The sequence below is a fragment of the Gopherus flavomarginatus genome, chromosome 8, assembly GCF_025201925.1.
Source record: "Gopherus flavomarginatus isolate rGopFla2 chromosome 8, rGopFla2.mat.asm, whole genome shotgun sequence".
Classification (NCBI taxonomy): Eukaryota; Metazoa; Chordata; order Testudines; family Testudinidae; genus Gopherus; species Gopherus flavomarginatus.
In genome coordinates, this window is record NC_066624.1 from 565,830 (window position 1) to 593,787 (window position 27,958).

The window sequence follows — 27,958 nt, forward strand, 5'->3', positions numbered from 1 at the left end:
TCCTCTGTTCAACCATCATGAATGCGGCCATTCTTATGTGTCAAGTATCAGAGGGGTAGCCGTGTTAGTCTGGATCTGTAAAAGCAGCAAAGAATCCTGTGGCACCTTATAGACTAACAGACGTTTTGGAGCATGAGCTTTCGTGGGTGAATACCTACTTCCTCAGATGCATGTAGTGGAAATTTCCAGGGGCAGGTATATATATGCTAGCAAGCAAGCTAGAGATAACGAGGTCAGTTCAATCAGGGAGGATGAGGCCCTGTTCTAGCAGTTGAGGTGTGAAAACCAAGAGAGGAGAAACTGGTTCTGTAGTTGGCAAGCCATTCACAGTCTTTGTTCAATCCTGAGCTGATGGTGTCAAATTTGCAGATGAACTGAAGCTCAGCAGTTTCTCTTTGAAGTCTGGTCCTGAAGTTTTTTTGCTGCAGGATGGCCACCTTAAGGTCTGCTATAGTGTGGCCAGGGAGGTTGAAGTGCTCTCCTACAGGTTTTTGTATATTGCCATTCCTAATGTCTGATTTGTGTCCATTTATCCTTTTCCGTAGAGACTGTCCAGTTTGGCCGATGTACATAGCAGAGGGGCATTGCTGGCATATAATGGCGTATATTACATTGGTGGATGTGCAGGTGAATGAACCAGTGATGGTGTGGCTAACCAGATGTTTTCCTGTAATCTGTTTTCAGCAGCTAATGTTGGAGTCTCTTTAAATAGTTTTTGAGAAGGTGACGGATTACTTAAATAAAGGAAATGCGGTAGATCTAATTTACCTCGATTTCAGTAAGGCGTTTGACACGGTTCCGCATGGGGAACTGTTAGTTAAATTGGAAAAGATGGGGATGAATATGAAAGTTGTAAGGTGGATAAGGAACTGGTTAAAGGGGAAACTCCAGCGGGTCGTATTGAAAGGTGAACTGTCAGGCTGGAAGGAGATCACTAGTGGAGTCCCTCAAGGATCGGTTTTGGGACCGATCTTATTTAACCTTTTATTACTGACCTTGGCACAAAGAGCGGGAATGTGCTAATAAAGTTTGCGGATGACACAAAGCTGGGCGGTATTGCTAACACGGAGAAGGACCGGGATACTATTCAGGAAGATCTGAACCACCTGGTAAACTGGAGTAATAGAAATAGGATGAAATACAATAGTGAAAAGTGCAAGGTCATGCACTTAGGAATTAATAATAAGAATTTTAGATATACATTGGGGGCGCATCAGTTGGAAGCAACAGAGGAGGAGAAGGACCTTGGGGTATTGGTTGATAGCAGGATGACTATGAGTCGCCAATGTGATACGGCTGTTAAAAAAGCAAATGCGATTTTGGGACGCATCAGGCGGGGTATTTCCAGCAAGGATAAGGAGGTGTTAGTACCATTATATAAGGCGTTGGTGAGACCCCATCTGGAATACTGTGTGCAGTTCTGGTGTCCCATGTTCAAGAAGGATGAATTCAAACTGGAACAGGTTCAGAGACGGGCTACTAGGATGATCCGAGGAATGGAAAACCTGCCTTATGAAAGGAGACTCAAAGAGCTTGGCTTGTTTAGCCTGGCCAAAAGAAGGCTGCAGGGGGATATGCTTGCTCTATATAAATATATCAGGGGGGTTAACGTTAGGGAGGGAGAGGAATTATTTAAGTTTAGGACTAATGTAGGCACGAGGACGAATGGGTATAAACTGGATATTAGGAAGTTTAGACTTGAAATTAGACGAAGGTTTCTAACCATTAGGGGAGTGAAGTTCTGGAACAGCCTTCCGAGGGAAGCAGTAGGGGCAAAAGACTTTTCTGGCTTTAAGACAAAGCTTGATAAGTATATGGAGGGGATGTTATGATAGGATCGTTAATTTGGGCAATTGATCTTGGATTACCACCAGATAGGTCTGCTCAATGGTCTGCGGGGAGATGTTGGATGGGATGGGGACTGAGTTACTGCAGAGAATTCCTTCTTAGGTGCTGGCTGGTGAGTCTTGCCCACATGCTCAGGGTTTAGCTGATCGCCATATTTGGGGTCGGGAAGGAATTTTCCTCCAGGGCGGATTGGCAGTGGCCCTGGAGGTTTTTTGCCTTCCCCTGCAGCGTGGGGCACGGGTCGCTTGCTGGTGGATTCTCTGCAGCTTGAGGTCTTCAAACCAATTTTGGGGATTTCAATAACTCAGTCTTGGGTTAGGGGTTGTTATAAAATTGGATGGGTGGGGTTCTGTGGCCTGCCTTGTGCAGGAGGTCAGACTAGTTGATCATATTGGTCCCTTCTGACCTATGAGTCTATGAGTCTAAGTGGGACATACTGTACATAGATCCTAAAAGTTTCCCTGACATGGTTTCTAATTTAACTCTTTTACCCTCTACAGCAGTGACTTTGTATGGTCCACAGTAGGGAAGTTGCAGTGGACCTCCCTTTCTTGTTTTCCTTCTCGCATTCAGTAACATGACACTGTCCCCAACATCAAATGTTATTTTCCCATGTTTACGAGTCTTAGTTTTGGCATAAAGCATCTGTTGCTTTTCTTGTGCTTTAGAAATATTACTAGTAGCCAGTTCAATGTCAGCAGCACATCTAGATTCCATATTTATTATGTGCCCTTTGTAGAATTATTGGAGCATGAGCTTTTGTGGGTGAATACGCACTTCGTCAAACGCCTGATGCATCCGACGAAGTGGGTATTCACCCACAAAAGCTCATGCTCCGATACGTTTGTTAGTCTATAAGGTGCCACAGGATTCTTTGTTGCTGTTTACAGATCCAGACTAACACGGCTACCCCTCTGATCTTTGTAGAATTGTTCGAGTTCCTCAAAATCTATTGGCTTTGAAAACAAATGGAGAAGGAGTTGTGTTTGTAAAATGAACAATCATAGAATAACATATGCACCTAAAAGCTGAAGGTTCTTAAAGACACCTACCATGTAATTTTCTGAGAATGTTGCTTCAAAGCCATACAGTAGTCGAAAGAGTGATGTTTTGGTTGTTGTTGTGTTTGGTTTTGATTGCAAAGAAAATAAAATGTCACCAAAAAATTTGTCCCAACTACTCCCAGGGTCATCAACCAACTTCCGCAATGCTCTGTAACAAATGGTGATGGACTATTTGTAGGGGGAGGAGAAAGGACTGTCTTTACTGAGAGACAATTCGCGTCCTGGCCAAACATCGGTCGGGACACGGGACAAACAAGTAAATATCGAGACAGCCCCGATAAAATCAGGATGTCTGGTGCCCCTAGGGAAGGGAAATAAAAAAATCCCTATTTTTGTGAATACAGGTGTCTCAGCCTACCGGGGTAACTGGTACCCTTCTGCCCCTGCCTGGGCCGGGGTTTGCCCTCTGGCAGCCCTTCACCCCTGGGCTTAACCCTGGCTCCTTCCCCCCCATCCCCTCTCCTAAGCCTGCCTCCAGCTGCTTGACTTCCTGCCCGGTCAATTTTTGCCCCCTGGTCCAATTTGCTTCCTTTGCCCTTTTTGGGCCCCTGTAAAAGCAGTCAGCAGACTCCCACGGCTAATAAGGGCAGGCTGAAGGGCAGTGGCTTCAGCAGAGGTTACTGGGCATGCTGAGTTCATTGAAGCAGCTCTGGGCACCCTAAATAGGACCAGGGCCGGCTCTAGGTTTTTTGCCGCCCCAAGCAAAAACAAATTTTAGCTGCCCCCACCCCAGCCCTGGGCTCCCCCCTGCACCCTGTTGCTGCCCCAGCCCTAGGCTCTCCCCCACATACACCCTGTGCTGCCCCAGCTCTGGGCTCCCCCCTTCCCCTCTGCCAGTGCCCCCCCACACACCCCCTGCCACCCCAGCCCTGGGCTCTGCCCCTCCACCCATACCCCTACTGCCCCAGCCCTGGGCTCTCCTCCCCCCACCTGCACCCTCCTTCCATCCCAGCCCTGAGTCACTAGTAACTTGCTCCCAGGGTGGGTCATTCAGCAGGAATTTTGGCTGTGCACAGAACACAGACAGGATTGTTTCCCATATGGTTACAGAACTGCAGTCAAGTGGAACAATTTTCAGCTTGTGCGATTGGAGGATATCTGGATGCATATTATAAGACTGTCCTCCATGAATGAGGAAAAGTTGAGGTGCCTTTATTATTCTTTTGTTCCACTCTTTGTTTCTATGGGGAATTTGCCAATGCAATATCACTGTCTTCCTTTTAAACAACTAAAACTAATAATAAGAAAAAAAGGCAATGACGTTGAAAATAGCAATTCCAGTCCTAAAAACCACTGGGAAGCATTTCTTGCTCAATTTTATCCTACTTTTTCTACAGCAGATTACAGTGGATCCGTATATTTGATTTGTGAGAAATGAAGTAAGAGCGGCCCAAATTGAGCTTCAGCACTCCTGAATTTTGAGGTGTTCAGATCTGGAAGGCAGGTGCTAGATTCCCTTTCTGAATATTAGCTACATCTGGAAAGGAGAAGTCAATTTCTGCTTCCATGGCTCAGGAGTGGAAATCCTCCTATGTGCCTGGTACTGCATCTAAAGCTGCCCAGATCCAGTAGAGCCTCCCCTCCTTACTTTTCATTTTAACGTCTCCTAGTGGGGTCCACATACCTCCCTTGCTAGGCTTCAGATAGAGAGGGGCACTGTCCATTTAGTCCCCCCAATTCTTTCTTTGAGGGCTGCAAGGTGAAGTCACACCAGTATCCTTAATCCAGTCTGGGGATGTCTTCTGAAGGAGATAACAGGGCCAAAGCCTTCTACTCCTTGGGCACACTTGTTCCACATTCACAGTGCCACCCCACTCTAGCAGTGAGCTCTCTGTTCACAGCAAGCTGCACCATGAGGTTTCAGATACCATACTTCCTCCCCCTCCCTTTCCTGTTGACTGTGGCCAAGGGAATGCTGGGAAATGTAGTTCTTTCCCTGCTCCAGGGCTGGCTCTATAGGCAGGAAACTAACCAAGGAACTAGAACTCCCAGGGCCCCCTGCTGGTTCTCAGCTCCCCGGCTTGATCCCTGCAAATGGGCTGCCCCAAGCACCTGCTTGCTTTGCTGGACCTAGAGCTGCCCTTGAATAGGACATCCCCACGGGGAGCTGTCTTTACCTTGTCCACCCTGCAGCAGTTACCGGCATGTGAGTAATGGCCTGGGACGTACAGAAGGGCAGGTGAGGTCCGGTGGCTCAGGAGCACGGGGAGGGCTGGGGGCTATTGGTGCCACAGTGGGGTAGGTGAAAGGGGATGCATGCTAGCCTAGGGCGCGGTGCTATGGGGGGACCATTCTCCTGGTCTGCAGCCTGTGCTGCGCAGACGCCCTGCCAGGGTGTGGGTCAGCCTGGGCAGGGGGGTGCCCTGGAGCCTCACTACTTGATACCCAGCAGGTTAGTGGCCAGCCCGGCCCAGCAGCAGGTGTGAGCCAGCCTTGCCCTCCTGTAACCTGGGCTGGGGTTCGAGCCGGCGTGGGGCAGGGGCTGGCTGCTATGGCTGTGCGGAGCCCCAGGACACTTGGCAGGACTGAGTATGGGCGTCTCCCTCTGCCCCCCAGTGCGCCCTCTCCCCCGGCTCGTGCCGGTAACTGCTTGCCCCCTTGCGGCAGGCTTGGAATGCATCTGGGGCTGCCCTGTGCCCCGGGGACAGCAACCGCTGCCAGGCTGCTCTCTGGGCAGGGACAAGGCCCCCGTATCTGCCCAGTGCAAGGGTCAATTGTGGGCATGCTGCCCCGCCCTCCACAGGGCAGCCTGGGCGGCCTGCCTGGGACAGATTGGGGGGCTGCCTGCGTGGCCAAAGTGTGGTACTGTCAGCAAGGGGCCTGGACTGGCTTGGGCTGGAGCTATGTCCCGGCCCCACACCACACAGCACCCGGCACGTCCCATGGCCCCAGCTGCATAGAGAGCTCCCAAGCCCCCGTCCTCTCCTCCAGCATAGTGTGTCCCCCCCTACACGTAGGGCTTGGTGCCTCCTTTGCCCTCCCCCCCATGTCCAGGCAGCCAGCGGAGAAATTACCTCGTAAAACCATTCATGAAAATTAAAGAAACATACAGCTGAGCCCCCCCACCCATCCCCCGGCCCCGGGCTAGCAGGGAGCAGCCCCCTCTACTGAGCGCCCCCCCCCAGCCCCGGGCTAGCAGGGAGCAGCCCCCTCTACTGAGCGCCCCCCCCAGCCCCGGGCTAGCAGGGAGCAGCCCCCTCTACTGAGCGCCCCCCCCAGCCCCGGGCTAGCAGGGAGCAGCCCCCTCTACTGAGCGCCCCGCCCCAGCCCCGGGCTAGCAGGGAGCAGCCCCCTCTACTGAGCGCCCCGCCCCAGCCCCGGGCTAGCAGGGAGCAGCCCCCTCTACTGAGCGCCCCGCCCCAGCCCCGGGCTAGCAGGGAGCAGCCCCCTCTACTGAGCGCCCCCCCCCCAGCCCCGGGCTAGCAGGGAGCAGCCCCCTCTACTGAGCGCCCCCCCAGCCCCGGGCTAGCAGGGAGCAGCCCCCTCTACTGAGCGCCCCCTGCAACCCTGTGCTAGAAGGGAGCAGCCCCCTCTGCTGAGCCCCTGCCCCCCCCCACTGCAGCCCCGGACCAGAAGGGAGCAGCCCCCTCTGCTGAGCCCTGGGCTAGCAGGTAACAGCCCATCCTGCTGAGCCCTCAACCCAGGCTAGCACAGAGCAGCGCCCTCCCCCACTTCTGAGAGGGTCCCATGATGTGCCCTGGTATGTCACGGAGCTGGGCTTTGAAGTGGTCTCTGGCCTGTGAGTGTGCCCCATCCAGCAGGGGCAGGGGGGGCACAGGGGTCTGGGACTTACATGTGCAGCAAGATGGGGTCCGGCCCTGGGGGAGAAAGCTGTCTTGCTGCACATGCTGCTGAAAAGGCTTCCCACGCTGTCCAAGGAGCTGTGAGCCCAGGACAGATGGACACTCACAGTATTCTCACAGAACCTGGGCGGTCTGCATGCCTTCTGGCAGCACTGCGGGGCTGGGCAGGGTCCGAGCAGCCCCCGGATACCACATTGCCATGCAGGACAGAGGGGAAGGGCCTGGCTGCCGTGGGATGCCCGGAGGGTTTGGCAGGCATCTGGGGAGGATGCAGCTCCCTGTTCAGTCTGTGCTTGGCCCAGCCCTCAGCAGGACAGGAAGGAGCTGGCCCAGTGGGCTGACCTGGCAGGGTTTGGGGGCGGTCTGCAGTCCTGCCACCCTGGGGATCCTGACCCTTCACCAAACCCCAGGTGACAAAGGGAGAGAGGCAGCTCCTGAAAACACAGCTTTAATGGCCGACATTTCTGACACTCCAATTGCCAGGCCACACCTGGTGTCCTCTGTCTCAGCAGCCCCTGGGGACTGGGCCCACCAGTGAGGATGGCTCCTTTCCCTGCAGGAGACAGAGTCTCTGTTGGGGGCACTGGTGGGGCTTGAGGGACATCACTCAGTGAATTAAGGCAAATTCCAAGAGCTCTGCAGCCACACTAGCCTTTCTAACGGGTTTCAGGGTATGAAAATGACTGGGCTTGTGCACGGCCGTGGGCCCATGGCAGTGCGGGGTGAAGGGCTCGGCACGACACCTGTGCACAAGCTGGCAGTGTCCTAGGGCCGGAGCTCAGGCAGTCATGAGTGTACCAACAGGCTCCGTTCAATACTCTTCGTCTCCCTCCAGAGCCTGCCCCCCATGGCTCCCAGTGGAGGGGTAAGGGCCTTGTGTGCGGTGGCAGAGCCCCCGCCCAGTGGGGCTGGTGCCTCTAGCAGGCGGAGCAGCGATCGCTCTTCTCCTGCAGCCCAGGGTTGCGGCGCAGCATGTCCTTAAGGGAGCTGTCCTGCTCCGTCAGCAGCTGGTTGATCTCGTTCTGCTTGTACTCGGTGGAGAGCTTGTGGCCGTATGAGGAGCTCTTCCCCGACGGGGGGTTGGAGTCCTGCTGGGCCCGCCGGGAACAGGCCCGCACCACCAGGTACACCAGCTCAGCCATGTTGAGGATGATGCAGATGCCCGAGGTGGCCAGCATGAAGACAGTGAAGATGGTCTTCTCGGTGGGCCGGGAGATGAAGCAGTCGACGGTGTTGGGGCATGGGTAGGCCTCGCACTTGACCAGCCGGATCATCTGGTAGCCAGGGTAGATCATGTAGAAGATGTACATGAAGACGGCCTCGAAGAGGAGTCGGAATATCACGCTGCAGATGTACGTCCACCACAGAGAGCCCGAGATGCGCATCTTGTGCTTCTTCACCTCCTCCAGGTGCTTGGGGTCGCCGTGTCCCGTCAGCACCAGCAGCTTCTTCTCCTGGTGCTGCTGGTAGGCCACGTGCATGGCCACTAGCAGGGCGGGTGTGGTAACCAGGATCAGCTGCAAAGCCCACAGGCGCACGTGTGAGATGGGGAAGAAGTGGTCGTAGCAGACGCTGTTGCAGCCTGGCTGCTGTGTGTTGCAAGTGAAGGCAGATTTCTCGTCCCCCCAGACACTCTCAGCTGCTACCACCAGCACCATGATCCTGAAGATGAAGATGACAGAAAGCCAGATGCGGCCGATGGCAGTGGAATGGCGGTTCACGCCGCTCACCACTGTGTAGAGGCCTGCCCAATTCATCGTGCCTCACGCCTGCAAGAGACAGCAGCAGGAGATGGTTAGCAGCTCAGAGACCCTAGGGAGGGGCCCTGTGGACTGAGAGGAATGGAGACCACAGGCCAAAAGCAGAAAGGGCTCCAGGGGCAGCATTCATTGTGCTTCTTACTTAGCCCTTTCCTCTGTTGACGCGAGTGTCCACACAGCCTGGCCAGTGGTAGCTGGGGGGCTGACCACTCTGTGTGTTAGGCCTGGGTGTCTGCAGGTGGGCACCCAAACTGAGTCACCAGTAGTGACACTCTTGGTCTGTGTTTCTAACCCTCATGCTTGTAAAGGAAGCCTGCAGAATGTTGACCACTTTGAAACAAACACTAGGCTCTCTGCCAGAGTCTGCAGGCAGCCTGAAATGAGCACAGGGAGCTGGGAACTAATCCTGACACCTCAGTGAAGTGTTGACTCTGAAACCTAATGTAACAGTCGTTGGCAGGCGGGATCAAACCTGGATCTCTTGGAGCTTAGTACATGAGCCTCTACAATATGAGCTAAAAGCCACCTGGCTATCAGCTAAGGCTGTGGAGCAGTCTGTCTGTGTCTGTGTCTGTGTCTGTGTCTGTGTCTCTCTCTCTCTCTCTCTCTCTCTCTCTCTCTCTCTCTCTCTCTCTCTCTCGGTGCCACTAGATGGGACAGAACCCCACACCCAGAAGGTGAGTGGGTTACACTAACAATGTGCTTTTCATTCTCAACATAGTTCACTCTCATTGCTGATCATTTCGCAGGAACGTCCTCCTAATATGCTCATCCCCTCCCTCCTCCTGGGGCTCCCTAGCTCCAAAACCCCCTGCCCTTTCCCCAGCTGTCTGACCCGCCAGCTTCGCCCTGCTGATTTCAGCCCCCCTATCTGAGTAGGTAGGAGAAGCTTAGAATACATTGAATGTCCTGTAGGGATTGGGGCGTGGGGAGTCTGTGCTGATCAGATTGCTCATTTGCATATTAATTGCAGCAGTCCTCTTCCCACCCACTCCCACATCCCAGCCACAGAGCACAGGGCACTCTGGTGCTGGATTTAGGGCCAGCTGGCTGGAGGACTGGGGTGGGCCCTGACTGCTGGCCTGTGGGGCAACCGTTCCCCCCCCAGGAGTGGTGAGGAGTGCAGTGGGGTGCAGCTTTCCCTGGCATGCGCACTGATTGCTGCAGACCTCCAGCATGGGGCACAGTCAAGGCCGCAGCCCGGCCTTGTGGAGCAGAGAGCTCAGCAGGACAGAGAGCCCCAATCTGGGCAGGTCAGTGGGCTTGCTGAGGAAGGGTCAAGCCCCAAAAGGTGTTGCTGGGGCCGGAGCACTAAGCAGCAGCAGGTGATGTGCTCTCTAGGGCAAGAGCAGCTGTCTCACCCCACATCCCATTAGGGAGCAGCATACACCAAGTGCCACAGGGTCAGGGAACTGCATGGGCCTTTCCTGCTGTTTGCTCCATGTCAGGAGGTGAAGGCACGTGTCACCCTCAAGTGCTCCCTGCCCCGCCTGGGGCCAGCCCCTCGCTTCCCCTACACAACCCCAGCCCTTGTTTGCTCTGCTGATAAGCTGTGCCTGGGTGTACCTGCGCCACCCACTTCCACCAGGACGTCTCCCAGCCCCCTGCTGCCTGCCCCCTTCTCCCGGCCTCTAGCCAGAGCACCATGACGGGGGAGAACGTGGCACAGGCCATCAGAATAGAACGGCACCAGGACCCCTACAACACATCCCCGCCCCCTGCCAGAGCACTGGGAGAGCCGCAGCGTTCCCAGTGGACGAGTGTCCATTCCCCTGCTGGGACTGCCATCCCCAGACATACCCAGAAACGCGACTTGCAGCCATCGCCTGCCTCTGCCCATCTGCTCCGCTTGCGCCACTGACTCCTGTGCAGAGCTCTGCAGAGGGGCAGGAGCAGGAGACGGGTCAGGGCCCTGTAGCGGCCGTGTTACCTTGTGGTGAGGAGTGTGTCCTTTCTGAACAGCCCGGAAGGGTCCCCGCTAAGCTCTCATGTCTCTGTGCACGGCTCAGCCCCCCGCGCTGCCTGCCCTTGTCTCTATCTGCCGCTGCCCTGCACTGGGAAGTCATATGCTGCTTTATAAACTATTCACATACAATGAGGCCTTTATGGGACCCTGAACAACACACTGTAGAATTCAGATCAAACGCCCTGACTTCCGCCTACCCCCTGCCAAACAAAGTGCCAGTGTCCTGCATTCCAGCCGGACCCAACCCCGTGCCCACGAGAACGAGTCTGGCTCTCTGCCCTCCTGGCATGCCAGAGACCCCACCGGATGCTCTCTCCACTGCCCCTAACGGGCTCTAGAGACCACGGCCAGTGCCTCATGGTGACGCCAGCTCATGCCCCCTCTGCAGAGGTGACTGTCCCCATGCCCCAGAGAACAAGCCAGGTTCACTCTGAAGGGACCGTTCACCCAGAGAACAAGCCAGGCTCTCGCTGATGGGACGTCTCGCCATGGCCCCAGGGCCCAGAGAACAAGCCGGGCTCTCGCTGACGGGACATCTCACCATGGCCCCAGGGCCCAGAGAACAAGCCGGGCTCTTGCTGAAGGGACGGTTCACCCAGAGAACAAGCCGGGCTCTCGCTGACGGGACGTTTCGCCATGGCCACAGGGCCGAGAACAAGCTGGGCTCTCGCTGACGGGACATTTCGCCATGGCCACAGGGCCCAAAGAACAAGCCGGGCTCTCGCTGATGAGACGTCTCGCCACGGCCCCAGGGCCCAGAGAACAAGCCGGGCTCGCTCTGACAGGACGTCTCGCCATGGCCCCAGGGCCCAGAGAACAAGCCAGGCTCACTGACGGAACGTCTCGCCATGACCCCAGGGCCCAGAGAGCAAGCCGGGCTCGCTGACAGGACGTCTCGTCATGGCCCCAGGGCCCAGAGAACAAGCCGGGCTCACTGACGGAACGTCTCGCCATGACCCCAGGGCCCAGAGAGCAAGCCGGGCTCTCGCTGAAGGGACATGTCGTCATGGCCCCAGGGCCCAGAGAAGAAGCGGGGCTCTCACTGAAGGGACGGTTCACCCAGAGAACAAGCCGGGCTCTCGCTGACGGGACGTCTCGCCACGGCCCCAGGGCCCAGAGAACAAGCCAGGCTCTCGCTGACAGGATGTCTCGCCATGGCCCCAGGGCCCAGAGAACAAGCCGGGCTCTCGCTGACAGGACGCCTCGCCATGGCCCCAGGGCCCAGAGAACAAGCCGGGCTCTCGCTGACAGGACGTCTCGCTAGGGCCCAGATAACAAGCTGGGCTCGCTCTGACAGGACATCTCGCCACGGCCCCAGGGCCCAGAGAACAAGCCGGGCTCTCGCTGAAGGGACGGTTCACCCAGAGAACAAGCCGGGCTCTCGCTGACGGGACGTCTCGCCATGGCCCCAGGGCCCAGAGAATAAGCAGAGGTCTCGCTGACGGAACGTCTCGCCATGTCCCCAGGGCCTAGAGAACAAGCCGGGCTCTCGCTGATGGGACGTCTTGCCATTGCCCCAGGGCCCAGAGAGCAAGCTGGGCTCTTGCTGACGGGACGTTTCGCCACGGCCCCAGGGCCCAGAGAACAAGCCGGGCTCTCGCTGACGGGACGTCTCGCCATGGCCCCAGGGCCCAGAGAACAAGACGGGCTCTCGCTAACGGAACGTCTCCCCATGGCCCCAGGGCCCAGAGAACAAGCCGGGCTCTCGCTGACGGGACGTCTCGCCACGGCCCCAGGGCCCAGAGAACAAGCCGGGCTCTCGCTGACGGGACGTCTCGCCACGGCCCCAGGGCCCAGAGAACAAGACGGGCTCTCGCTGACGGAACGTCTCCCCCTGGCCCCAGGGCCCAGAGAACAAGCCGGGCTCTCGCTGACGGGACGTCTCGCCACGGCCCCAGGGCCCAGAGACCAAGACGGGCTCTCGCTGACGGAACGTCTCCCCATGGCCCCAGGGCCCAGAGAACAAGCCGGGCTCTCGCTGACGGGACATCTCGCCACGGCCCCAGGGCCCAGAGAACAAGCGGGGCTCTCGCTGACGGGACATCTCGCCACGGCCCCAGGGCCCTGAGAACAAGCCGGGCTCTCACTGACAGGACGTCTCGCCATGGCCCCAGGGCCCAGAGAACAAGCTGGGCTCTCGCTGACGGGACGTCTCGCCAGGGCCCCAGGGCCCAGAGAACAAGCCGGGCTCTCGCTGACGGGATGTCTCGCCATGGCCCCAGGGCCCAGATAACAAGCTGGGCTCGCTCTGACAGGACGTCTCGCCATGGCCCCAGGGCCCAGATAACAAGCTGGGCTCGCTCTGACAGGACGTCTCGCCACGGCCCCAGGGGCCAGAGAACAAGCCGGACTCTCGCTGAAGGGACGGTTCACCCAGAGAACAAGCTGGGCTCTCGCTGACGGAATGTCTCGCCATGGCTCCAGGGCCCAGAGAATGAGCCGGGCTCTCGCTGACGGAACGTCTCGCCACGGCCCCAGGCCCCAGAGAACAAGCGGGACTCTCGCTGACGGGACGTCTCGCCACGGCCCCAGGGCCCAGAGAACAAGCTGGGCTCTCGCTGACGGGACGTCTCGCCACGGCCCCAGGGCCCAGAGAACAAGCTGGGCTCTCGCTGACGGGACGTCTCGCCCTGGCCACAGGGCCCAGAGAACAAGCCGGGCTCTCGCTGACGGGACGTCTCGCCCTGGCCACAGGGCCCAGAGAACGACCCGGGCTCTCGCTGACGGACCGTCTCGCCACGGCCCCAGGGCCCAGAGAACGACCCGGGCTCTCGCTGACGGGACGTCTCGCCACGGCCCCAGGGCCCAGAGAACGACCCGGGCTCTCGCTGACGGGACGTCTTGCCACGGCCCCAGGGCCCAGAGAACGACCCGGGCTCTCGCTGACGGGACGTCTCGTCACGGCCCCAGGGCCCAGAGAACAAGCCGGGCTCTCGCTGACGGGACGTCTCGCCACGGCCCCAGGGCCCAGAGAACGACCCGGGCTCTCGCTGACGGGACATCTCGCCACGGCCCCAGGGCCCAGAGAACGACCCGGGCTCTCGCTGACAGAACATCTTGCCACGGCCCCAGGGTGCAGAGAACAAGCCGGGCTCTCGCTGACGGGACGTCTCGCCACGGCCCCAGGGCCCAGAGAACAAGCCGGGCTCTCGCTGACGGGACGTCTCGCCACGGCCCCAGGGCCCAGAGAACAAGACGGGCTCTCGCTGACGGAACGTCTCCCCCTGGCCCCAGGGCCCAGAGAACAAGCCGGGCTCTCGCTGACGGGACGTCTCGCCACGGCCCCAGGGCCCAGAGAACAAGCCGGGCTCTCGCTGACGGGACGTCTCGCCACGGCCCCAGGGCCCAGAGAACAAGACGGGCTCTCGCTGACGGAACGTCTCCCCATGGCCCCAGGGCCCAGAGAACAAGCCGGGCTCTCGCTGACGGGACATCTCGCCACGGCCCCAGGGCCCAGAGAACAAGCGGGGCTCTCGCTGACGGGACATCTCGCCACGGCCCCAGGGCCCTGAGAACAAGCCGGGCTCTCGCTGACGGGACATCTCGCCACGGCCCCAGGGCCCTGAGAACAAGCCGGGCTCTCACTGACGGGACGTTTCGCCATGGCCCCAGGGCCCAGAGAACAAGCTGGGCTCTCGCTGACGGGACGTCTCGCCAGGGCCCCAGGGCCCAGAGAACAAGCCGGGCTCTCGCTGACGGGATGTCTCGCCATGGCCCCAGGGCCCAGATAACAAGCTGGGCTCGCTCTGACAGGACGTCTCGCCATGGCCCCAGGGCCCAGAGAACAAGCTGGGCTCGCTTCGACAGGACGTCTCGCCACGGCCCCAGGGGCCAGAGAACAAGCCGGACTCTCGCTGAAGGGACGGTTCACCCAGAGAACAAGCTGGGCTCTCGCTGACGGAATGTCTCGCCATGGCCCCAGGGCCCAGAGAATGAGCCGGGCTCTCGCTGACGGAACGTCTCGCCACGGCCCCAGGCCCCAGAGAACAAGCGGGACTCTCGCTGACGGGACGTCTCGCCACGGCCCCAGGGCCCAGAGAACAAGCTGGGCTCTCGCTGACGGGACGTCTCGCCACGGCCCCAGGGCCCAGAGAACAAGCTGGGCTCTCGCTGACGGGACGTCTCGCCCTGGCCACAGGGCCCAGAGAACAAGCCGGGCTCTCGCTGATGGGACGTCTCGCCCTGGCCACAGGGCCCAGAGAACGACCCGGGCTCTCGCTGACGGACCGTCTCGCCACGGCCCCAGGGCCCAGAGAACGACCCGGGCTCTCGCTGACGGGACGTCTCGCCACGGCCCCAGGGCCCAGAGAACGACCCGGGCTCTCGCTGACGGGACGTCTCGCCCTGGCCACAGGGCCCAGAGAACGACCCGGGCTCTCGCTGACGGAACGTCTCGTCACGGCCCCAGGGCCCAGAGAACAAGCCGGGCTCTCGCTGACGGGACGTCTCGCCACGGCCCCAGGGCCCAGAGAACGACCCGGGCTCTCGCTGACGGAACATCTTGCCACGGCCCCAGGGTGCAGAGAACAAGCCGGGCTCTCGCTGACGGGACGTCTCGCCACGGCCCCAGGGCGCAGAGAACGACCCGGGCTCTCGCTGACGGAACGTCTCGTCACGGCCCCAGGGCGCAGAGAACAAGCCGGGCTCTCGCTGACGGAACGTCTCGTCATGGCCCCAGGGCCCAGAGAACAAGCGGGGCTCTCGCTGACGGAACGTCTCGCCACGGCCCCAGGGGCCAGAGAACAAGCCGGACTCTCGCTGAAGGGACGGTTCACCCAGAGAACAAGCTGGGCTCTCGCTGACGGAATGTCTCGCCATGGCCCCAGGGCCCAGAGAATTAGCCGGGCTCTCGCTGACGGGACGTCTCGCCACGGCCCCAGGGCCCAGAGAACAAGCTGGGCTCTCGCTGACGGGACGTCTCGCCACGGCCCCAGGGCCCAGAGAACAAGCTGGGCTCTCGCTGATGGGACGTCTCGCCCTGGCCACAGGGCCCAGAGAACAAGCCGGGCTCTCGCTGACGGGACGTCTCGCCCTGGCCACAGGGCCCAGAGAACAAGCCGGGCTCTCGCTGACGGGACGTCTCGCCACGGCCCCAGGGCCCAGAGAACAAGCTGGGCTCTCGCTGATGGGACGTCTCACCCTGGCCACAGGGCCCAGAGAACAAGCCGGGCTCTCGCTGACGGGACGTCTCGCCCTGGCCACAGGGCCCAGAGAACAAGCTGGGCTCTCGCTGACGGGACGTCTCGCCACGGCCCCAGGGCCCAGAGAACAAGCTGGGCTCTCGCTGATGGGACGTCTCGCCCTGGCCACAGGGCCCAGAGAACAAGCCGGGCTCTCGCTGACGGGACGTCTCGCCCTGGCCACAGGGCCCAGAGAACAAGCCGGGCTCTCGCTGATGGGACGTCTCGCCACGGCCCCAGGGCCCAGAGAACGACCCGGGCTCTCGCTGACGGGACGTCTCGCCACGGCCCCAGGGCCCAGAGAACGACCCGGGCTCTCGCTGACGGGACGTCTCGCCACGGCCCCAGGGCCCAGAGAACAAGCCGGGCTCTCGCTGACGGGACGTCTCGCCACGGCCCCAGGGCCCAGAGAACGACCCGGGCTCTCGCTGACGGGACATCTCGCCACGGCCCCAGGGCCCAGAGAACGACCCGGGCTCTCGCTGACGGAACATCTCGCCACGGCCCCAGGGTGCAGAGAACAAGCCGGGCTCTCGCTGACGGGACGTCTCGCCACGGCCCCAGGGCGCAGAGAACGACCCGGGCTCTCGCTGACGGGACATCTCGCCACGGCCCCAGGGCCCAGAGAACGACCCGGGCTCTCGCTGACGGGACATCTCGCCACGGCCCCAGGGTGCAGAGAACAAGCCGGGCTCTCGCTGACGGGACGTCTCGCCACGGCCCCAGGGCGCAGAGAACGACCCGGGCTCTCGCTGACGGGACATCTCGCCACGGCCCCAGGGCGCAGAGAACAAGCCGGGCTCTCGCTGCCAAGAGCCCCAAGCCCCTGGGACGGGAGACAGGGAAGGGCTCTGACTGCAGGAGCAGAGCTGGCAGCAGGACTCGTGCTGCCACCAGAGCCGAACTCAGGAGGAAGTTCTTGTGGGAGCCGCGAGCTCTGGAGCCCTAGAGAGCAGGGAGCTTCCCACTGCACCCCGGGGAGCAGCGGGGACACGGGGTGAGACAGGGCTCCAAGGGGGGCTGTCTGCTGCCATCTGCTGGGGAGCTGACTGCCAGGGCCCGGCCTTATTTGCCTTTCAGTTCTGTGGCATTTGGGGCAGTTTGGGTTAAAATGCAGTGAAGTTTTGATTTTGGGGCAATGAGACACTCTTGAGTCTTTTGGGAAAGGGCGGGACAAGAGAACCGCCCTGGCTGTGCTGGGGTCACTCGGGCGGATCTCTGGCCTGGCCTGGCTGGAAGGAGCTGGGCACAGGTGGGAAACGGGGTGGGGTTAGTTGCTGGCAAAGGCCGAGTGTCACTGCGCCTGTGCTAAGCAAGGACTCCAGATGGCCTATTCCGGGGCTGATGACTAGTGCAGAGCTCAGGGGAGTTGGATGGCCAGAGACCAGCTGTGGCTATGGGGGTTTCACCTCCCTGCTCTGCAATTGAACCTACAAATCCTGTGAGCGGGGTCAGGTGGCTCTGGGGAGCTGCTGCCCCACCCAGGACAGCAAACAGAGGGGGACTAGCCACCACTGGCTCATCATGAGCCAGGTGCAGTGGCTGGGGAAGGCCTGAGCTTGGGTTGCTGGGAAGGACCTAGGGCAGGAGGCTTTGACCCAAGTTCCATATAAGCTGTGCAGCTGCACAGCTGCCTATTAAGCCCCACATAGGGGCTCGGCTGCAGTTAGGAGAGGTGCTCTCCCCACCGGGCCCCAGCGCGGACCTGCCATGGCCAGGGGAGAGGCGCCCCTCCCTCGGTCCAGCCCTGGCCAGCCGGAGCTGCCGCAGCCGGTGAAAGGCACCTCTCCCCGTGCCCCAGGCTGCTGCAGCGAGAGAGGACTGGGGGGAGTCCTCTCTCCCAACTGCAGCCCCAGGGCAGCTTGCACCCCAAACCCCTCATCCCCGGCCCCACCCCAGAGCCCGCATCCCCCACACCCCAACCCTCTGCCCCAGCCCTGAGCCCCCTCCTACACCCCTCCCACCTCATCCCCACCCCCATCCCAGAGCCCGCACCCCCAGCCAGAGCCCTCACTTGCCCCGCACTCCAACCCTCTGCTCCAGCCCTGAGCCCCCTCCTGCACCCTGAGCCCTTTGCCCCTCCACCCCCTGCACCCAACCCTCTGCTCCAGCCCTGAACTCCCTCCCACACTCTGAACCCCTTGGCCCCACCCCTGCCACATGAATGTTGTTATGTGCTCCAATATGAAGGTCATGTGTCACTCAACACCTCCATAGTGGTGCACATAACAAAATTCATTCTGTACATGGGCATAACAAATTAGAGGGAACCCTGTTTCCGACTGAAGGGGTGTAAGTGAATTATGACTTGCAGGCTGGCCCACATTTATTGTGTTGTCTCCCTTCCCCCCAGGGTTGGTTTTGAACCCCTGATTGCAGGGCTTGAGATGGACGCTGTTGCATATCAGAGGTGCCCTGGGGGCGTGTATAGGTTCCCAAGTTTCTGAGTGGGGGCTTGAGCTGAGGTTGACCTTTTAGGAACTCCTAGAAAACTGAACCCAGCCCATCTTGCTGCCGACCCTGACCCCCACCAGCAGAAGGGTTAAAATTGTTTGTATTATCGCCATGGGCCCAGCCATGCCAGATGCTGCACAAACTTAGACCATACGAGCCATGTGCAACAGAGCTGGAAAAGGGAGGGATGTGACACTTGTGAAGTGGCCATAATAATGAACTAGCAGTGAGGAGACAGGGAGGGCTGAGACACCCATAAGCATAGCTGTGCCTGCAGAACAGACAGCGTCAGGGAAGGGGGCTGGAGAGCTGGAGGGATGTACCCACCACGTGCACATGGTGACACCATCAGGGAAGGCCAGGTGGAGAGCCAGGGCAGAGATGGAGTCAGGGGTGGAGTAGGGGGACCAGTCAGCAAATGTGAAAAATCAGGATGGGGTAGGGGGGTAATAGGAGCCTATATAAGAAAAAGACCCAAAAATCGGGACTGTCCCTATAAAATTGGGACATCTGGTCAGCTTAGGGTGGAGGCAGCAAGGGGGTGGGGGGGGAGATGGAGGTGTAGGAGGAGTCAGGCAGGGAGTCAGGCAGGGGGAGAGATGGAGGAGGGCTGAGGAGCCTTGGAAGGGGGGAAATGAGCTGGGGGGGGAGGCAGGGAGCTAGGCCAGCAATACCAGTGGGTGGGGCAGGCTAGACGGGGCCAGGACTGGACGATGATAGCAGCAGGGCAGGGTCTGATGTTTGCAATTCAGGCGTTACTAATTAGATCTAGGGTTACCAGATAGCAACTGTGAAAAAAACAGGACGGGGTGGGCGGTAATAGGCGCCTATAGAAGAAAAAGGTCACCAAAAACTGGACTGTCCCTTTTAAAAACTGAACATCTGGTCACCCTAACTAGATCTGTATGAGCGGGGAGCAGGGCAGAGTCGCAATGCACCCATCTGGGTGCTGGTTTCAGGGCTCAGCATTTGGGGCTCCTTGCTCCTGAGTGAGGCTGGAGCAGCCCAGTCCAAAGGCAGCAGGGAAAGCAGGCCGGGGCATTGCTGGGGAACACAGCCAACGGGTCCGAGCGAGGGTCAGCTCCCTGAGCGGGAGTGGTGCTGTGTGTGTTCACAGTCGCTGTACGGGGACAACCTGGATGCCCCGGTCAGCAGCTGTTGTGTGCTTTGTGGGGACAGGAACTCTCCCGCCCTGCGGGGCAGATCTGGGGATGCACCTCGTGGAACGCAGCATGACGAGCAGGACCGCAGTCCAGCCACGACCCAGCTCCAGCACGCCCAGGCTCTGTGGGGCAGTGTTGGCACTGGCCCCACGGCAGGGGTCTGGGCTAGAGGGCCCGACACAGCATTGCCCAGATGGTCCTTACTAAGGCACCCACATGCAGAGCCCAGAGGCAGCTTGCTGAGGTTGCAGGAATCGGCTTTGGGGGAGTGCAAGGAGCAGTGCAGACCAGGCCAGCACTCCACGGCGTAGGTCCCTGGGAGCTTCCCCAGGCACCAGCATGGCCACAGCAGAGCGCTCCACTCCCAAACATGTGCCATGTTCCCCGCAGGGGTTACCAAGCTGCTGCCGCTACATGATGGCCCTGGCCACAGGAGGCCTGGCTTTGGCCAGAGGAGGGCCCAGTGAGAAGTCTGTTGCTAGACAGCCCAAGAGGTGTGAACACACCTGAACCCTGACTGCCGCAGGCCAATGGCCCATCTCGGCCCATAGCCTGCCTCTGGCAGACGTAATCCCCATGTGCCCATGGGATAGCATCCGCCAGGCCAGAGATGTGTCACAGGGTGAGATGGTCCTTCCAGGGGTGCCCCTGTAACAGATGCAGCCCACCGTCCCACGGGGACAAGGAGCCCATCCGGGCATGCGGGAGACAGAAGTGGACAGGCAGCCAGTGGGTTGGTGAGTGGGAACTGGGCAGAGACCTGCAGGCTGAGATGCCCCAGCAGAGCCCCCAACGCCGGGGGACTGAGGGAAAGCCCCTGAGGCAAAGGCAGCCCCAGAAAGCAGGACTGGGCTTATCCTGCCCCAAGGGAGAACATGTTTGCGCCCAGGTCTGAGGCTAAGGAGGAGCCCTGGGAGAGGCCACGAGGGGAGAGTGGAAGTGGTGGAGTTTGCTGTGAAGTGAGCAGGGCTGCCAGCAGGAAGGAGCCCAGCTGTGCAGGGAGAGGCCCTGGGAAGGAGAAGAGGGCAGAGAGCCCACTGAAGAGGGTTGTTGTGGGGCCCCCACACAGCCCAGGAAGGAGGCTGCCTCAGGAGGGCTGAGTCCAGAGGATGGGCTGAAAAGAGATGAAGAGAAGCGAGACCCTCAGGAAGCCAGGCTGTGTCTGGCTTACGCTGGGGCAGGAAGCTGGTTTGGTTTGGACTTTGATACCCCAGTGGGGTGAGGGTGGGGCGCCTCTTATGGAGGGCCAAGTCACCAAGAATTGGGGGTAGGGGGAGAGGAGCGGCTAGGGTACTTGCAGCACCATTCTGTCCACAAGGGGTGGGCCCCGCTACGTGGCCAGTGTCCTTACAAAGGTTCTTCGCCCCCCTAGAGATGGCTGTGCTCTTCGGATGCCTCCCCCACGCGGTGCTGGTTGTCCCAGACTGTCCCATAACGGAAGTGACATCTCTGGAACCCCACAGTTGCCTGTTGCTTGACAAGCCAAGGCCCGTTGTGTAGATTTAACAGGGGCAGGACAATCCCGGGGCTCCAAGAGACCGAGAAGTTGTTCACCCTTGTTCTCTAGCTGCTAACTGCCCTGTTGCCAAGGTGTTCTAGTTATGGGAGAAGGAGCTGATGTGTTGAGACTTTGTGGGACTTTGCAGAGCATCTACAGTCCTCTTCAAGCGCCTCCTGGAAAAATGATGGGCTCTAAGTAACCACCTTGTTCCTGTGCAGTGAAACAGAACTGGGACGAGTTCATGTTCAAAGCTGCTCTGGTTTAACATCTCCCCTTTTGTTAAACACGCACAAGGTACAAGGCCCTGCCTGGCTGCTGTACATTCAGTGTAAAGCTGGCTTGTGTCAATGGAGCTTAGTTTACTTCGCCGCTGATACAAGCCAGGCTTCAGCTGGATTCAGAGAGTCCACACAGGATCCGTTTCATTCCAGCTGTTTACAAGCCCGTCTGGTTGCGCAGGGGTGACTCTGTATAGAGACAGAACCTTGGTGTCCGTGTCTCGGCTTGAGCCATGGGTGCTCCAAGGCTAGGCCGGTTTGTTCCCTCTTCACAGTGAGTTCCATTGCCGTAGGTGGAGCTGCCCAGGATGTGGGCGCTCCCAGGGAGGGAGCTATGGCAGCAGTGGGTGCTTTTCAGGCAGTATGTGTAGCATGAGGGGATCATGCTGCTGAAGAGCCCCGGTGGCTGGCTGCAACGCTGGTGAGTGGCTGAATAGGAGACAGGCCTTGATGGGGGTCAGAGTTAAAGCTGTTTTTTGATAAATCTGAGCTGTAGACAAACCACAGGATTATAATAAACCCAGGAAATGCCCACTAGGCCCAGCTAAAGGAAAGAAAAAGAACCTCATTCCTAAAGCCGCAAATACTTGCATCTCTTGGGCAGCTGTAAACCTGTCTGCAGGTCACCTGAGAATCCTTGTGGGCAGTGTTCCCTCTCATTTCTTATGTTCATGTGTGGAATTCATTTTGTTGTGTGCACCACTATGGAGGTGATGTGTGATGCCACCGTCATATTGGTGCACACAACAAAATTCATGTGGTGGGGGTGGGGCTGGGGTTCAGAGTGTGGGAGGGGGCTCAGGGCTGGGCAGAGGGTTGGGGTGCAGGGGAGTGAGGACTCTGGCTGGGAGTGTGGGCTCTGAGGTAGGGGATGAGGGACTCAGGGCTGGGCAGAGAGTTGGGGTCTGGGGGGTGTGGGCCAGGGATGAGGGTTTTGGAGTGCAGGCAGGAGGAGAGGCTCCTCTCCCCTGGCTGCAGCAAGTCCAGGGCAGATCCGTGCTGGGACTGGTGGGGAGGAGCGCCTCTCCCCCAGCCACGGCAGGTCCATGCCAGAGTGCAGCTGAGTTCTTGCTTTGGGGCTGCGATGGCCACTGAGGGACCCTGGGAATGGTGTGAGTGCAGGGAGAGGGCAGCATTTCCCTGTCACTGTGCAGGGAAAGGGGAGGCCTCCCCTGGCCTTGGCGAGCAGGGGTGTAGCACACTGGAGCTGGAGGGAGCAAGCGGGGGAGCACTCCAGAGAAGGGTCTGGTAGCTGGGGGGAGCTAGGTTGGGTGCACACCAGAGCTGGGTCTGGTACCCAGGGGGGTGTACACCAGAGCTGGGTCTGGTAGCCCTGGGGAGCTGGGGGGTGCACACCAGAGCTGGGGCTGGTAGCCATGGGGAGTGAGGGGGTGCACACCAGAGCTGGGTCTGGTACCCAGGGGGGTGCACACCGGAGCTGGGTCTGGTAGCCCTGGGGAGCTGGGGAGTGCACACCAGAGCTGGGTCTGCTACCGGGTGCACACCGGAGCTGGTTCTGGTCCCGGGGCGAGGGGGGGAGGAGTGCACACTGGAGCTGAGTGTGGTAGCCATGGGGTGCTGGGGGGTGCACACCAGAGCTGGGTCTGGTAGCCATGGGGTGCTGGGGGGTGCACACCAGAGCTGGGTCTGGTACCCAGAGGGCGGAGTGCACACTGGAGCTGGGTCTGGTAGCCCTGGAAAGCTGGGGGGTGCACACCAGACCTGGGTCTGGTAGCCATGGGGAGTGCACACCAGAGCTGGGTCTGGTACCCAGGGGGGTGGACACCGGAGCTGGGTCTGGTAGCCCTGGGGAGCTGGGGGGTGCACATCGGAGCTGGATCTGGTAGCCATGGGGAGTGTGTGTGGGGGGGTGCACACCGGAGGTGGGTCTGGTAGCCATGGGGAGTAGGGGGGTGCACACCGGAGCTGGGTCTGGTAGCCCTGGGGAGTGCACACCAGAGCTGGGTCTGGTACCCAGAGGGGGTGCACATCGGAGCTGGGTCTGGTACCCGGGGTGGGGGGGGTGCACACCAGAGCTGGATCTGGTACCCGGGGCGGGGTGAACACCAGAGCTGGGTCTGGTAGCCCTGGGCTGCTGGGGGGTGTACACCGGAGCTGGGTCTGGTGGCTGGAGGGGGGAGCATGCAGACAGTAACTGAGTCAATGTGGCAGATGAGACATGGTGCAGACCCAAACAGGGCAAGCCCTGGCCTGTGTGGAGCTGAGCGAGCCCCAGGTTGGAGCCAGGGACTGGCGGGAAGCCTGTGCTGCGAGTGACCCAGTGGGGATCACCCCATCAATGGCAGCCTAGCACCAGCCTCTTCCAGCAGCTGACAGTGCCTAGACCGAGGCACTAGCCAGGTAGATGTGAGACGCTGTGTCTGGGCTGCTCCCCTCGCTGTGCACCCCTGCGACAAGCTGTCAGCACAGCAGTTCTGCCAGGAGTGGGAGTGACCCTCTGCCTGTTGGGGGTGCAGAGGGTTGGTGGGCGCTCAGACTGTCTCACTGGAAATGGCCCAGCTGGGCAGGGACAGGAGGGGAGAGCCCTGCCCCCGGAGGGTCGGCGCGGGCTGGGCAGGGACGGGAGGGGAGAGCCCTGCCCCCGGAGGGCTGGGCAGGGACGGGAGGGGAGAGCCCTGCCCCCGGAGGGTCGGCGCGGGCTGGGCAGGGACGGGAGGGGAGAGCCCTGCCCCCGGAGGGCTGGCGCGGGCTGGGCAGGGACGGGAGGGGAGAGCCCTGCCCCCGGAGGGTCGGCGCGGGCTGGGCAGGGACGGGAGGGGAGAGCCCTGCCCCCGGAGGGCTGGGCAGGGACGGGAGGGGAGAGCCCTGCCCCCGGAGGGTCGGCGCGGGCTGGGCAGGGACGGGAGGGGAGAGCCCTGCCCCCGGAGGGTCGGCGCGGGCTGGGCAGGGACGGGAGGGGAGAGCCCTGCCCCCGGAGGGCTGGCGCGGGCTGGGCAGGGACGGGAAGGGAGAGCCCTGCCCCCGGAGGGCTGGGCAGGGACGGGAGGGGAGAGCCCTGCCCCCGGAGGGTCGGCGCGGGCTGGGCAGGGACGGGAGGGGAGAGCCCTGCCCCCGGAGGGCTGGGCAGGGACGGGAGGGGAGAGCCCTGCCCCCGGAGGGTCGGCGCGGGCTGGGCAGGGACGAGAGGGGGGAGCCCTGCCCCCGGAGGGTCGGCGCGGGCTGGGCAGGGACGGGAGGGGAGAGCCCTGCCCCCGGAGGGCTGGGCAGGGACGGGAGGGGAGAGCCCTGCCCCCGGAGGGTCGGCGCGGGCTGGGCAGGGACGAGAGGGGGGAGCCCTGCCCCCGGAGGGCTGGTGCGGGCTGGGCAGGGACGGGAGGGGAGAGCCCTGCCCCCGGAGGGTCGGCGCGGGCTGGGCAGGGACGGGAGAGGAGAGCCCTGCCCCCGGAGGGCTAGGCAGGGACGGGAGGGGGAGCCCTGCCCCTGGAGGGTCGGCACACGCTGGGCATCATTCTGGGATTGGCAGCTGAAGTAGCATGAAGTCTCAGCTGTGGCCTGTCTGCCCAAGGTGTGTGAGGTTGGTGTCAGATGTGGGAACAGCAGGCGTGGAGGCCCCTAGGCGAGGAGCAGGCTGGATCTGAGGTTTGTCTCTTCTGGTTCCAGGCTCCAGGTCTGGGAAAATCCAGCAGTTGCACCGAGGGGTCTGCACCACCCCCCGGAGCTGCTGGATGTTGCTTAGAGCCCCATGAGTTGGGACGATAGCTGAGGCTTCGGAGGGCGGCAGAGCCCTTCAGGGGCGTTTGTGAGCTAGCTGCCCGTATGGTAAAGGCAGCTGGAGAACAGGCCTCAGCAGGGACTGCCGGTACAGGAGGAGCCACAGAGGAGGAGTAAATCCACTCACATGCCTCCTGGCTCACGAGTGGGGCAGCCACAGCTCCTGGGTCAGGGCAGCCGGTGGGGGGTGGAGACGGAGCAGAAAGTACTCTTGTTTGTGGGTGAGTCCAGGTGAAGCCACGCTCACCCCCACAATGAGAGCCTGGAAAGGCAGCAGAACCCCTTTAACTCTGCCTGGGATCCCCTTGCCCCTGGCACCCAGGGGGCAAGTGCCTTTCCTCCCACATCCCTGGCAGAAAGCTGGCCAACATCACCCTCTGCTCCCTGCCTACCCAAACTGCTCCTCCAGCTGGCGAAGGAACAGGGGAGGGAAGAGACCCCTCATCCAGCCCTGAGGGAGGGGAGGGCTGAACTGTGGAAAGGAGACCCCTCAGCTAGAAAGGTTACCTCCGGGACCCCTTGCCTAGGGCTCTTGGGGCAGCATGGAGAGCTGTGAGCCGGAGCCCTGTGCTGGGCCCCCGCTCCTAGGGGGTGGGAATTGGGGGCCAGCCTCTGGAGAAGGCTGAGGCAGCGCGTGCTGTGGAGAGGGGCCCTAGACTCACCGCTGGCACCGAGGAACAGGTAGGGCACTGTGCAATTATCCTCTTGCAAGTGCCGTGCTTCAGCAGCGCTGGGACCTTTATACTGGCCCTCCCCTGCCGCACAGGTCAGCCCTCGGAATCAGCCAGGGAGTGGGGCTGACGCCATCCAGCCTTGCTCACTTTCCAGGTAAACAGCCTCAGGTGTGTCCAGCTGTGCCATTTGGCTGCCAGCCCTGCCTTTCTGCAGGATCCCCAATCTGGGCCATGCAGATGGGCCCACACCCACTGACTGCCACAGCCCTTCTCTGGGCCCATTAGCCACGGGCCCCCCGCGAGGGCAGCTGCACCAGAACTAACTGCTGAGCTTGGACTCCTCAGGCAGGGGGGAGCCCAGAGCTGGCAGTGCCAGGCCCACCTGCAGGAGAGTATGGGAGGGCCTGGACCCAACTCCAGCTAGGGGCTGCAGCAGCCCGAGTTTCCCTGCAGGGCCCCCTAGACCGTGAGCCTCTCCTGTCTCCCCAGGACAATGGCTGGTGGGGTCAGCACGGCCAAACATCGCCCAGCCCTCAGTGCCTCAGCCCAGGCCCTCCCAGCGTCCCTGAGCCGCTGAATTTCAACAAGTCCAACCCTGCGATGGACAGCTGCAAAGGCAAATATAGGCTGTAACCGATTAACTCGGACACTGGGGCCTGCACCCAGCTCCAAGGTCTCTGCAGCTGAACAGAGAGCCAAAAACCAACCTATGCAGTCCCTGCCTGCCCTGGCACGAGGTGACCTCTGGACCCAGACTCTTGTTTGGCCCAGGAGGGAATAGCAAGAAATGCAGCTTCCAAACTCAGCTCGAAGGCTGGGCACTGAGCCAGGGTTCTTTGCTCCTGGGGCAACTGGGCTCTTCCCCCCGACCGACCCCCAGCACAGCTAAGGACCCAGCTCCCAGCCTTCAGGCAACATGGCTTGGGGGGACAACTTGGCGTGGGGCAGGAGGGGGTTGAGAGGGACAAGGTGGCAGAAGAAGTTGGGGGGCTCTGTTGGTTTGAGGGTGCTGTGTGTGGGGTGACTGGCTTAGAGGTGGTTTGGAAGGGCAGTTGGGTAGGGGAGCTATGGGGCTGATTAGGTGTGGGGGGAGTTTGAAGGGGTATGTGGGATAGGGGATTGTGTTAGAAGGGGCTGTATTAGGTAGGGTGGTTAGGGATTAGAGGGCTGTGGGTGGGTTGTTAGAGCTGAGGAGTCATATTGGGTGTGCTGTGGGGGTTGTTTAGGTTGGAGGGCTGGGGCAGGGGTGCTCAAGGCCGCTGAGAGGGCAGACTGGCTAAATAGGACCGACAAAGCCAGGCACCAGGCCACGGACGCCCTTCCAGACTGCTGGGCCCCAGTAATTTGTACTGGCTTCCCCCCTGAGTGGTCCTGGGGGTGCTGTCTGGGGGGCAGTCTCAGGGGCACTGGGGGACTGGATGAGGAGCTGTGGGGATCAGGTGAGGCTGAGTGGGGAGCTGTTGGGGGGGCTGGGTGTGGAGCTGTGGCTGAGGGGGTTGGGGGGCTGTGTGGGGGTCAGGTGGTGGGTGGGATTAACTGGGAGGGGGCTGCTGGCTAGGAAGGCTGGCCCAGGCGGGAGGGCACAAGCCTGGCTGAAGACTTAGGTTCAGTTCCCCACTGGGCCACACTCATCCGGTGGCGCTTGGGCATGTCCCGCAGGGGAGGTGTGCACTGCAGTCAGATGCCCACTGACCCGGGCCCATGGGGCGGCACTAAGGGGCGGTGTCGCTGCTGGGGCATGGGCTTGGCCTGGAGCCGAGGCTCTAGGACCCTGTGAGGTGAGGAGTCCCAGAGCCAGGCTGCCACCTGAGCCCCTAGGGCAATGAACCCCCCCCACACACACACACACAGCCACTCACAGGAGGCGTGAGGCAGGGCAGAGGATCAGGTCCTGCCAAGGGGTGGCTGCCAGCAGCGTTATCTCCTAGCTCAGCGCTCGCCTCTGCCCACAGGAAGGGAAGGGCCTCGCACAGAGTGCAAGCCAAACAATGAGCACAGGTTACGCAGCTGAGCGCTGCAGGGAATGCCCAGCGTCTCCCAGCAGGGGTGCTGCGGGGGGGGGGGCACGGGGCAGGGCGCTGGCTGTGGGGGGAGTCCCTGGCTGCTCCAGCCCAGCTTCTGCCAGCAGGGGGCGCTGGGGCAGGGGCAGGGCCCTGGTTACAGGGGGAGCCCCAGCTGCTCCAGCCCAGTGTCTCCCAGCAGGGGGTGCTGGGGCAGGGGCAGGGTAGGGCGCTGGCTGTGTGAGGAGCCCCCAGCGGCTCCAGCCCGGCATCTCCCAGCAGGAGGCGCTGGGGCAGGGGCAGGGCCCTGGTTACAAGAGGAGCCCCCGGCTGCTCCAGGCCGGTGTCTCCCAGCAGGGGGCACTATGGGGGGGACAGGGCCCTGGTTACGGGGGGAGCCCCCGGCTGCTCCAGGCCGGTGTCTCCCAGCAGGGACACTGGAGGGGGGGGGCAGGGCAGGGCCTGGTTACGAGAGGAGCCTCCGGCTGCTCCAGGCCAGTGTCTCCCAGCAGGGGGCACTATGGGGGGCAGGGCA

The 27,958-nt window shown here is 61.0% G+C and overlaps 2 protein-coding genes across 5 annotated transcripts; both read right to left on the reverse strand.

Annotated features, from left to right (window-relative positions):
* Nucleotides 1-6,448: 6,448 nt before the first annotated feature.
* Nucleotides 6,449-27,477, reverse strand: GJB1 (gap junction protein beta 1). 4 transcript variants are annotated; one of them, XM_050964986.1, is made up of 2 exons: nucleotides 27,283-27,477; nucleotides 6,449-8,484 (listed from the first exon to the last, which is right to left on the reverse strand). In XM_050964986.1, exon 2 carries the CDS (start codon nucleotides 8,470-8,472, stop codon nucleotides 7,633-7,635), a length of 840 nt encoding a protein of 279 aa, XP_050820943.1. In that variant the 5' UTR covers nucleotides 8,473-8,484; nucleotides 27,283-27,477; the 3' UTR covers nucleotides 6,449-7,632. The 4 variants fall into 4 exon arrangements, with proteins under 4 accessions (XP_050820943.1, XP_050820944.1, XP_050820941.1 ...); XM_050964987.1 differs by lacking the exon at nucleotides 27,283-27,477 and adding an exon at nucleotides 25,412-26,518; XM_050964984.1 differs by lacking the exon at nucleotides 27,283-27,477 and adding an exon at nucleotides 24,877-26,518.
* Nucleotides 10,885-20,544, reverse strand: MARCOL (MARCO like). Its single transcript, XM_050965211.1, is given in 10 exon segments — nucleotides 10,885-10,959; nucleotides 14,439-14,599; nucleotides 14,649-14,913; nucleotides 14,915-15,022; nucleotides 15,024-15,195; nucleotides 15,230-15,642; nucleotides 15,644-15,743; nucleotides 15,790-16,153; nucleotides 16,201-16,447; nucleotides 20,533-20,544. Coding segments are annotated over 10 exon segments (1,917 nt in total).
* Nucleotides 27,478-27,958: the final 481 nt, after the last annotated feature.

Excerpts from the sequence above, each read along its gene's own strand:
- GJB1 (XM_050964986.1), bottom strand. The coding sequence starts at position 8,472 with ATGAATTGGGCAGGCCTCTACACAGTGGTGAGCGGCGTGAACCGCCAT.